Source organism: Microcaecilia unicolor, chromosome 3 (genome assembly GCF_901765095.1).
Source record: "Microcaecilia unicolor chromosome 3, aMicUni1.1, whole genome shotgun sequence".
NCBI classification, from domain to species: Eukaryota; Metazoa; Chordata; class Amphibia; order Gymnophiona; family Siphonopidae; genus Microcaecilia; species Microcaecilia unicolor.
Genome location: NC_044033.1, coordinates 82,033,521 through 82,045,980, shown reverse-complemented (window position 1 = coordinate 82,045,980; position 12,460 = coordinate 82,033,521). Strand labels below are relative to the sequence as shown.

Genomic DNA, 12,460 nt, shown 5'->3' with positions numbered 1-12,460 from the left:
CACCTCTCCGTGTCCAATATCTTCCCTCCATTTCTCTATAACCTCATTGTGCCCAACATCTACCTATACAACCCCCCTTCCCCCGATCCAGCATCTGCCTTTAATGTACCTTTCACTCCCCTTCCCCTCCATGTCTAATATCTACCTTTGGTCTCCCTATATTCCCCCCATGTCCAGCATCTTCCTTCCCTCCCTCCCCTTTTTTCCCAAGTCCAACATCTCTCCCACTCTCTCCCTTTCTTCTCTCCTTCCCCTCTACCCCCAGGTGCAAAATTTCTCCTGCTCTCTTCCCTTCATTCCCTCTGCCTCAGGTCCAACATATCTCCTGCTCTCTTTCCTCCCTCCCCTCTGCCCCCAACATCCAACATCTTTTCCTGCTCTCTTCCTTCCCTCTCTCCTCTATCCCTGGGTCCAACATTTCTCTCTCAGTCTCTTTCTCTGCACCCTACCCCTCCCTTCTGCTTCCAGGTCCAATATCTCTCCCAATCTCTTTCATCCCTCCCCATCTCTCCTCCCAGATCCAACATCTCTTCTGCTCTCTTCCCTCCATTCCCAGGTCCAACATCTCTCCTGCCCTCTTCTCTCCTTCCCCTTCCCTCTCATATGACCCAGGTCCAACATCTCTTCCCTCCCTCCCCACTACCCCAGGTCTAACATCTCTCCCTCTCTTTTCCCTCCAACCCTTTCTCTCCTCTGTCCCCAGGTTCAACTTCTTCTCGCTCTTTCCCCTCCATTCCTCCCTCCTCTCCACCTCCAGTGATAGCATGCTCATCTCTTTCAACTCCAACCCCCAGTTCAACATCCCTTGTCTGTGTCAACCCCAACCCCCTCCCCCCCACACACACCTGTGGTCTGGCATCTCTCCCCTCTCTCCAACCTCCACCCACTGTCTAAATTTAAATGCTTGTTCTCCCCTCTAGAGGCAGTGGCAGTATTGGCAGCTCATATAACACTGCTTGCGCCAGCCCAAAGATTTTTCCTTTGTTGCATCCCACCCTCTCTGGCATAACTTCCTGTTTCCTCAGGGACCAGTAAGGCAGGCTTTTGGCAACATTGAGGATGGGCACCCTGAGCCAGTGCCTCACCTGGCCCATGCTTTGAGCTGGCCATGTGCACAGCATTCAGAAGACAGAAATACTTACTTTATATAAGTGTTGGCATTTCCCTCTGGGAAACTGTAAGGATGCTTTTTCCGGAACACATGCCCAACTCGACTGCATGGAACTATTTCCAGGCTCCCCCCACACATCCATACACGGAAAGAGATTTCTGCAAGAGATTTTATTTTATTTATTTAATTTATTTATGACATTTGTATCTCGCATTAGCCCAAGTAGAATTCAGGTTCAATGTGGCTTACATAACAATTAGAAAAGCATGAACATGTTCAAAATATATTAACAGAAAGTAAAATACATCATATAATGTTAGACCAGTAAAACTTGTGTTAGAAACAGATGTAATTAAATACTAAGTGATTTAAGCTAGATAATTGAAATATGGAGGAAAAAGGTAAGGGCTAGGATTAGGCCGGGATAGACAGGAGTAGTGAGAGGTGGGATGAGGTAAAAATTAATGCCATGAGTTTATTTGAGAAGAGTGCTTATATCCTTTAAAGGCAAGACTGAAGGAGTGAGTTTTCAATAGACTTCAGAATAACAAATAATCATCGGTGCATTTGATGGTTTTAGGTAAGGAGTTCCAAATTTTAGTGCCTTGATATAAATAGTTAGCAGTATAGATTGTTTTATAGGTTATGTTCTTACAGTTCGGGAAATGTAGGATAAAATATTCTCTAGATGATTTAGAATCATTATGTGAGGGTAATTCAATGAGGTTGTTCAAATACATTGGGGCCAAACCATACAAAATTATGTGAAAGAAGGTACATAGCTTAAATGATATTCTGTCTTTTATTGGCATCCAATGTAAATCATACAGAAGGGGGGTTGCTTTGGCAAAGCGTGGTAGTCTGAATATGAGATGTGTGGCAGTGTTTTGAGCAGTTTGTAGTTTTTTTCAGGAGATCCCCTTTAAGTCCTACATAAATAGAGTTGTAGTAATCAAATTTTGTTAGGACTAGGGATTAAACTAGGGTACAGAAGGCTAATTTTGTGAAGAATGATCTTAGTCTCCTCTATTTCCATAATGAATTGAAGTCACTTGAGGCTACTTTGGAAATTTGGCTATCTAGAGTGAGGAATTGATCAATTGTGACTCCTAAGATTTTCATAGTTGCCTCAAGGGGATATGTGATGTTCTCAATGGTAAATGATTTTAAAATGTATAGGGTGTGAGGATTAGTAACTATTAAGAATTTAGTTTTATTGGCGTTGGGTTTTAATTTTAAATTGGATGCCCAAGATTCCATTAGAGAGATACCTAATCTGATGGTATGAGTAATTTCATTTATTCCTTTAGTGAGTGAAATATAGATGGTAACATCGTCTGCATACATGAAGGTTGGGAGACCATTTTTCTCCAGTAAATTGCCTAATAAAATCAACATGATGTTAAATAGGATGGGGGACAATGAAGAGCCCTGGGGCACTCCACAAACAGGGGACCATGCTGATAAAATTGTACCTGATTGTTTCACTTGGTATGATCTAGACCTTAGGAAGCCTGACAACAATTTTAACATAACTCCACAGATTCCATAATGGTCAAGAATGTTTAGGAGGATATTATGATCAACAGTGCCAAAGGCACTGGACATATCAAACTGGAGTATTAATATCTTATTACCAAAGCTAAGATCTGATCTAAATTTAGATAGGTAAGAATAGTTTCAATACTGTGAGAAGGTCTAAAACCGGATTGTGAACTATGTAAAATAGAATGAACTTGGAGATAGTCCATTAGTTGGTGCGTGACTAACTCCTCCATTAACTTTACCATGATTGAAGTCTGTAGTTAGCGACTACATTTAGGCTGGTTTGGGTATTCTTCGGTATGGGAGATTAGGGACAGCGTTTGTTTTCTACAGAACAGTTTGAATTTTGTAATTTCTGAGCCATATCTGGATTGCAGTAGCAGTAGTTAAAATGTGAAACAAGTGCAAAATGACTGCATAGGTACAGAATACTGTGTGTACTACATCACAAAGTGAAGGCAATGAACTCATGATATACCAGATATCAAGGTGTCAAACAAATCTTTAATAAATTAGCAAATTAAGACTCGAGTTGTGTTTCGGCCACAAGGCCTTCATCAAGAGTCTATGTAGAGAGGAGCAGAGCAAGATGGCGTCCGAGTAGGAAGTCAGTGAGGTTGCTCCTCGGACTTACCTCGATTTCGCTGATTAGATTTCTATTTGAGATTTTCCATGCGCAAAAGAAGGGGCAAACAGAAGGTTTTCCCTGCTCCCTCTGCGAGATCTGAGTCGGGCCCGATGGATCGATTCACTATCTGAGGAGTGTTGGTTGGGCAAGATGCTTCACAGCAGGGAGGAGTGGCGAGAGGAGAACCGCTTTCCCCGCTTGAAGGGGACACCACACTGAGCCCAGAAGAGCGGAGTCCTCCGGTGATGCCGGCAACACTGCAAGATGGACGCCCCGGATCGCTCAGACCCGATGAGGTGATGACTGATCTGGGAGCAGGGGCAGCCACGAGCAATGGATTGCCAAATGCAAATGGAAATGAAGGAGGTGGAGGCTGTGTGTCGTGGGAGAGCCCAGGAAGAGACTCAGCTGCACGCTAACATTTTGGCGGTGAGGAAACCAGAAAAAATTACCCTGGCAAATATCTGGGACGCTTTGGTGAGTTTTGAAAATAATTTTACACAGAAAATTTCCTCAATATTGATGGTTACTCAAACACTCCCGGGCAAAGTGGTAGAATTGGAGAAACAGATGCAACAAACTCAGATTTTTGAGCAAACAATTAAAGAAGATATGGTTAAAACTAAAGAAAGCCAAGTGGCATTGATTAAAGAAAACATCTTATTACAAAGGAAAATAGAAAACTTAGTAAAATCAACAAAGGATGAAAACTTTAAGATTTATAAATTTCCCAAAAGTGCCAGCTGTGGCTCCTTTATTAACTTTTAAGAGGTATCCCTCAGAAGTCTTAAAAGTATCAGAGCAACTCTATCCACCAGTTTCAAAAAAATATTACCTTGCACCCTATACTAAGAAACCTTCGGATCAGATATTAACAAATACAGAGATACCATTTGAAGAGTTAAATTTAAATTTATCTCAAATTATAGATTTATTGGGAGTAGAACCTGCCACTTTAATTGTGGATTTTGTTCTTCAGCCGGACCGGGATTGGATCCTAAAGACTTTTTTCAAATATAGACAGGAAGTTTTTCTGAATTGTAAAGTTAAAGTTTTTCCGGACATTTCCAGACAAACTCAAAAAAGACGTCAGTCTTTTTTGAAACTCCGATCAAGAGTTTTTCAATTGGGAGGAACTTTCTAGCTCAATTTTCCCTGTAGATGTGTTGTTAAATTGCATTCAGTTAAGTATGTTTTTTTTTAAAGTGAACAGATCTTTCTGGACTCCAAACAGGACCTGGCCGTGTCTCCCTCGTTAGAAGTTCCGGTAACAGCTACTCCGTAGGAATGTATACTCGGGAAATAGCCGTATTAATAGCATTGTTGGACTGTGCCAACTCGATGACTCAGAAAATGACACCACACACTACAAATAATAAGCAATTTAAAATGTGGCACCAACAAGTGATGATCAAAGGTCACACGCACTTTGTTCCTTCAGCTACTGATTGCAACCAAGGCAAGGGATACAGATCTTTTGCTCTCTGAGAAGAGGTCTACTGATTTGACCACTGATTTCCCTATTATTAATCATTTCAAAGTAGGAGGAGTTTTAAAATCTTAGTGGCTTGAATCAGTTGCCATGCTTTTGTATGATTAATATTAAAAAAATTGTTTATTTTAAATAGACAAAATGGCACCCAGCACCACTGTCAGTAGCAAGCAGATTCCCACACACACATTTATACCTGCCCTAATGCATTCTGTGCATTCCTTGCAACTCCACCTCTGCACTACACAAATTACACACCCAGGAATGTCCATATGTGGTCCACGTAAAAGTACATGCAGACCTTTGGTCTGTGTACTTTTCGTGCACCTAAATACCGCTGTGTAATTTTATGAGTCTTTTTCCATGTGTAAAACAAGCTTCACGTACCAACAATGATTTATAAAACTATGCCCCCTCCCCCCCATTAACTTGGCAGCCTCTGATGTACTGGATGAGGCATGCAATAAGAACAGTATGGTGTTGGCAATCCGATGCGGCAATTCTACCACTAGGTGCCTCCATTTAGGCACTCCAAGAAGGTACACTAGGAGTCTGTCCTATAAAGGAGGGCCCATATTCTGTTATAGAAAACTAGTGTAACCCAGTATCAGTGTGCCTAATATTTAGATGCCCTTAGTTACACCTGCCATAGATCTGACATAACTGCAGGTGCCTAAACGTAGCAGTGACATGCATAACGTACAGCATTCTGTAAATTACACATTTAACTAGAAGCCCTGTCCATGCTTTATTCATGCTCTGCAGAAGTGTGAATCTCTCTATTGAGCCAGGTTCTATATAAGGCATGGCGAGTAGCACAGTTAAATTGTGCCCACGGCCAATTTACGTGCACTACTCAATTGAGTAACAAGCCAATCAATGATGATAATTGGCCGATAACAACCAATTATCATCACTAATTAGCAATAATTGGAATTTACATGCGCTTCTTTTTAGGCGTATTCTAAACAGAGGCGTGCATAAATTCCAATGCTCATAGCTGAAAAGGGAGCGCAACCATGGGAAGAGTGTGGGTGTGTCAAGGGCATTACTCAGATTTACGCATGTTGTTATAGAATTCAGGGGAACACGCCTACATATAGGTGTAAATGGCCACTCCTAAATGTAGGTGCATTCTCAGGTCCTATGTGCTATTCTGTATACCGCACTGAATTGTAGACGAGTTATATAGAGGGGCATTTTTGAAAGAAACGTCCAAGTTGGGATTTGGACGTCTTTGTAAAACATCCAAATCTGGGGGCAGGGAAAACCGTATTTTTCAAAAAAGATGGACGTCCATCTTTCGTTTCTAAAATATCAAGGACGACCTTGGATTTGGATGTTCTTAGAGATGGACGTTCATAGACATGGACGTCTTTGACTTTCGGCGATTTTTGAAACCAAAGATGTCCATGTCGAAAATGTCCAAATGCAAGCCATTTGGACGTGGGAGGAGCCAGCATTTCTAGTGCACTGGTCCCCCTGACATGCCAGGACACCAACCGGGCTCCCTAGGGGGCACTGCAGTGGACTTCATAAATTGCTCCCAGGTACATAGCTCCCTTACCATGTGTGCTGAGCCCCCCCCAAACCCCTTTCAAAACCCACTACCTCCAACTGTGCACCACTACTATTGCCCTTACGGGTGAAGGGGGCACCTAGATGTGGGTACAGTGGGTTTGTGGTGGGTTTTGGAGGGCTTGCTGTTTCTTCCACAAACGTAACAGGTAGGGGGGGTTATGGGCCTGGGTCCGCCTGTCTGAAGTGCACTGCACCCACTAAAACTGCTCCAGGACCTGCATGCGCTGTCATGGACCCGAGTATGACATCTGAGGCTGGGATGAAATATTTTTAAAGATGTTTTTTGAGGGTGGGAGGGCATTAGTGACCACTGAGGGAGTAACGGGAGGTCATCCCTGATTCCGTCCGGTGGTCATCTGGTCATTTCGGGCACCTTTTTGTGCCTTACTCGTAAAAAAAACACGTCCGAGTGAAAACATCCAAGTTTTACTTTAGGACGTCCCTGCTTTTTTCAATTACAGCTCAAAGACGTTCAAGTGTTAGGCACGACCAAGTCCCGCCTATGACACGCCACCTTGAAATTTGGACGTCCTTGCGATGGACTTCATTCTAAATGAAGTGCAATGGACCAGTGCACTTCATTTAGAGGTGTCCAAAATCGGGTTTCGATTATACCGATTTGGACATCTCTGGGAGATGGACATCTATGTTCCGATTTGTGTCGGAAGATGGACATCCATCTCTTTTGAAAATGAGCCTGCTAGAATAGCATTAGGTGCATTACTCAGATGCATCTAGATTACAGAATAGCACTTAGGTTTTTTTGGATAAGTGTACACTTACTCGTGAAGTGCTAATATTCTAAACACAAGGGGTGTGTAAATGTGAGTACAGAATTGCCCCATATGCCTGTGCAGCACAAGTACCTGTACAGCATTGTATATGCCTAGTAATGCAATAGCAGACGTGGACAACCATGGTCCTCGAGGGCCACAACTCAATCGGGTTTTCAAGATTTCCACAATGAATTTGGACGTAGTGCTTCCATTGTATGCAAATAGATCTCATGCATATTCATTGTGGAAATCTTGAAAACCCTATTGGGTTGTTGCCCACGCCTATGCTATAGAAATGTTAAGACATGATAGCAGTACTGCCTCCAATGGGACTTATCTTACCAACAGAGTTAATAACTAGGGCCCTATTATTCAAAGGAACTTACACATTTACCCCTTGATTCTATAAAGGTTGGCAAAAGTTACACACCTAAAATTGGGTGCAATCCTGAGATGCACATGAAACTCAATTGGTTAACAAGCTATTAAGTCAATAGTTGGCTGCTAACAATCAATTATCAATGTTAGTTAGCATCAATTGAGATTTGCTTGTGCAACTCTCTGCACACTATTCTATAATACAGGTTGCACAGATCCCATAGTGTACAAGCCAAAAGGGGGTGTGGCTATGGGAGGGGCGGGTCAAGGGCATTCTGAAAAGTTGTGTGTTGTTGTAGAATTCTACGGAAGTGCACTCAACTTGTGCAACAGGATTTACTCCAGGTTTCAACTGGCATAAGTCCTTGTGACCACAGTTGGGTGCGGGAATTGGTGCTGTATACTATTCTATAAAGAGTGCTCATCACAGAATGTCCTTTATAGAATGGTGCTGAGTTTTATAAAATGGCATCTAATTTTTGGCACCATTATTTGAATCCAGCCCTTAGGAGGTAATTCTATTAGGAGAGCAGCAAGAATGAGGCACTAAGAATGTACATAAATAATGTCCTAATATTCAGCTGGTGGTGATATTTAGTCATTGGCATTAAACCTAGAAATTCAATGTCTTTGCCATGTCTGGGCACCAGCATTGAAATTCTGGGTATGCAGAGCTAGTTAAGTGCGATATTCAGCACTTAATCAGTTATGGGTTACCGCATAAAGATAGGACTGACTTTTGTGGTCAAATTTACACAGTTAATCTGGCCAGTTAAGTTCTGATTATCAGCATTTAACCAGCCAAGTGCTGTCTCCACCTACAGAATGCCACCAAAATATCCGGTTTTTAGTTCAATGCTGTTTATTTTCAGTGGCGCTAACCAGTTAAATGCCACTGAAAATTAGCGGTCAGCCCCAAACAAGCGACTTAACCAGTCAGGAGACGGAAATGACCTATTCTGTAAAATGGTGCCTAAATGCGATAGTCTGTAGTTTGCAAGTGGGCATTCACACAGCGGAGTCTGGGCGGAGCACATTTACATATATAGATTATAGAATATTATCATCTATGCGTGTTCATTTGTAATTTAGGCATGTTTATTTACAGCAGCTCTATGGCCGGTATAAGTTATTGTATTTTAATTCAAGGCATGTTTTTGACATGTTATACTGATATTCTATAAAGAAAAGTATGCATCTATTTTTCTTTATAGAATAAGCTTCAAGTAGGTGCTTTGAATGTGCCTAAATGTATGCACCCCTGTGAGAGAGTCTATAGAACGCTGCCACTCCCTCTTAAGGATATTCCCTCACAATGTCAGAACCACCTTAACATCCATAGTCCTGCCCAAGGGGGAAGTGACACAGAAGGGGTGGAACCAGGAAGTATAAAAGCTTAGGGCATAGATAGGTTAAGGAGGCCCAGAGGGAAGCAGCAACACCCAACTGCATTTGCCTGCACTACCTGCGTGTGAACTACAACTGCTACAGTCAGGTAGGCCAAGTTCAACTTGGAACCTTGCAACTTTGGACGTTGACCCAAGTAACTGCTAGAGATTATATTGGTAACTCTGGGAAACCAGGCCAGAGACAGTTAGAGTGTACTGCTGTGCTGAGGAACTAAGTAATGTACGCCATGGCCCTGCAGGAGAAGACTACCGGAGTACCTTGTTACATTTAAAGAAGGTTTTTGTGTTTATTTTCTCCTTCCTATGTGTGAATGAACAGGATCCCTACCTGATACTTTCAATACATAGTATTTTCTTTCACCTACAGCAACTGTGTGGTTCTGTCTTCCCTGGCTCTGGACCCACCTTCGTTCACGTTACCAGAACCCCTTTATAGAATTATCCCCCATATGACTGCGGCTAAATGTGGACATCCCCTATCCGAAGATTTTTAGTGGCACTATACAGATAATGCGACTGAAAAGCCATCTAACTGTTGTAGTACTACACAGATAGTGCCGAGGTGGAGTCAGTTGCTAGCTATATCAGTAAGTGCTTTAACAGGCCAGAAAAATTCTGTCCTAAATTAAACTACATAGGTACTGTATATGTAGTACAGCCAAACCTTATATGTGTATTCAGCGCCACAGCTGATCCACTAGCTACACTGAATGTGGCTGGCATTTAAAAAAATAAAATAAAACAGGCTCACCACTGCTTTTGAATATTGATTAGCAGGTTTCTAAGCTTGACAGTGCAGTCTAGCTAATGGGATGTCAATACCCGGTGACAGATACCCTTGTAAAATCTTGCTTTTCTCTTCTAAGAAATCTACTAAAGATGTTGAAAAGCAGAATTTTCCTTTTCTGGGAAACCTTGCAGGACATCTAGGATTAAGAATAGTAATTTTCTTATATATCCAACTATAAACACATCACTTCGAAACGTAATCATAAACGTTCGTACTCATATCAGGTTACCCAGATCTGAGACAGGAAGTTTTTTATGGTTCATTCTGTAAAAATTTGAAAACTTTTTTTATTCCAAGAATGTTTAGTTTTAAATGTCATATAGATAACTTAGATCTTTTATTCTAAATTGTGTTTCTGCAAGTATGATTATTGTATTGTATATTGGAGTAATTTTATTGTACATCACTATGGACCCATTGTGAAATTTAGTGGTATATCAAATATGAGATTCGATTAGATCTCTGTACAAAATGATGCCCAGACCAATAGGTGCAATTAGTATCCTCCTTTCTTTTCAGGCTTCCACAATTGAGACTTCCAGACTAAATCAAACATGCAGTGTTTTGGCCTATTGGCTTGACATCCAGGTTGCCCTGCTTGCCCATCCCTTGTGAAGTCCTTAGTTTTTGGGAATCAGTGGCAGATCCTGAGCTTACCTGGTAAAATTTACCAAAACATTAGAAATCACTATAGAAATAAATATGAATTAATATCCTCTTTTCATTTTAATAACTATATTCAGGTTTTCACAAAAACGTATGACAGTTTACACTTTTTTAAACTATACTGCAACAAGCAACTCACAGAGAGCAAGAATAAAACAACAGTATAACAATATAACATCCTTCCCCTCCACCTTCCATCCCTCTCTCCCTTATAATCCCACTTGGAGAAAGCAACCACACGTTTCCCGAAAGTGCTTCATTTTAAGATTTTGCATTGCCATCCATCTATATTCGTCACATACAGCGCTCAATTTAGATTTTACATCTAAAGTTGGTGATTCTGGGTTTCACTTATGCAATAGATAGGCGAGCAGCCACAAACGTTAGTAGCATCAACTTGTCCATTGCACCCCTTAGTTTAAGGACCTTCCCATTTAATAAAGCATACTCAGCTATAAATGGAACAGGTGCCCCCAGCAATAAATGTGCGTAGTCAAATACCTCTTTCCACAACACTCGAATCTTAGGGCACCCCCCCCCCCCATCAAATATGCATAAAAGAGCCCTGTTCCCCACACCCACGCCAACATAACCCGTCTCCCTTCCCCATTAACTAAGCTTGATTGGTGTACAGTGCTAGCATACAAACACTTTAATCACAGTTTCCATAATCTGAGGCGCATAGGACAATTTGTGAGTGCATAAAGAGATATCCTTCCATTTCTCATCCACAAACTTTTTCCCATGTGCGCGTGTAACTCTGCTTCCAGTCCCCCAGATCATTAAGCATAGAATATAATTGAGAAATGCAATCCCTTTGGTACCTTCTTCCCCACCAGTCATTCAAAAGCATTCTGCAGTCCACCCCCCCTCCACTTAGACTGACTAAAATGCTTATCTTGAAGATAGGGGAATATATCTCATAGCTGCAGTTGATATCTTTACCACAGTTCACTAAGGCCCATATGCATCAAACAAACGTAACAAAATCTAAATCGTTAAAGTCCTTAACGATTTTGAAAAACCGAAGCATGCACCAAAAAAACAGGTCAAACATGTTCGTTGCGGTATCCAGAAGTACAATGTATCACTGAATCGTAATCCCCGTCGTAATCGGCCCCTAAATCATGCGCAGAGCAGCCAAGCGTTATGCTGGCTGCTCTGTGCATGCCACAAACGTCCAAAAAAAACCACAACACAAACATGTGGCTCCCCACTTCCCCCTGCACTAACCAAAACATTAAAAAAATCCAAATAGATCGGGAGGGGGCAAAGGCGCTCGTCAGGAGCATCCTGTATGGGCGCCCTTGCCCCCCCCCCCCCCCGAGATCGCCGCTGTTCCCCGCTTCAGCCGGTTTTAATAAAAACAAATCTCCAAATTTTCTCATCCCTGGTCCCCCTCCCTTCCTGTGTTTCCTGTCCCTTGCTCCAGGGCTCCACCTCCCGCCATCCTCCGCCTCCGTGCCCCGCCCCCTAGAATCGTCGCCGCCGCTCCCACCCTCCACCGGACCCCCCCTCCACATTACCGTCCCGTGCAGCGCCTCTCACCTATATGCGAAGGTGCTGCATGGGATAGAACATTTGATCGCCAATTGCTTCTCCCTTCTCCGACGTTGTTCCTGGGCCCGCCCTCCATTGACGTAAGTTACCTACGTTATCTACGTAGGTAACTTACGTCAATGGAGGGCGGGCCCAGGAACAACGTCGGAGAAGGGAGAAGCAGATGTTTTATCCCGTGCAGCACCTTCGCATACATGTGAGAGGCACTGCACGGGACGGTAATGTGGAGGGGGGGTCAGGTGGAGGGTGGGAGCGGCGGCGACGATCCCAGGGGGCGGAGCACGGGGGCGGAGGCGGAGGATGGCGGGAGGTGGAGCCCTGGAGCAAGGGACAGGAAACACAGGAAGGGAGGGGGACTGGGGATGAGAAAATTTGGAGATTTGTTTTTATTACAACCGGCTGAAGCGGGGAACAGTGGCGATCTCGGGGGGGGGGGGGGGGCAAGGGCGCCCATACAGGACGCTCCTGATGAGTGCCTTTGCCCCCTCCCGATCTATTTGAATTTTTTTTTTTGTTTTTGTTAG

General features: G+C 42.8%; 1 protein-coding gene across 2 annotated transcripts in view; it reads right to left on the bottom strand.

The window, feature by feature from the left end:
* GALNT14 (polypeptide N-acetylgalactosaminyltransferase 14) overlaps nt 1-12,460 on the bottom strand; it is a 610,663-nt gene that overhangs the window by 32,432 nt on the left and 565,771 nt on the right. For both annotated transcript variants that reach the window (XM_030196114.1, XM_030196115.1), the window contains exon 10: nt 1,143-1,269. In XM_030196114.1, coding sequence (XP_030051974.1) covers nt 1,143-1,269 — 127 coding nt within the window. The remainder of the gene's footprint in view (nt 1-1,142; nt 1,270-12,460) is intronic.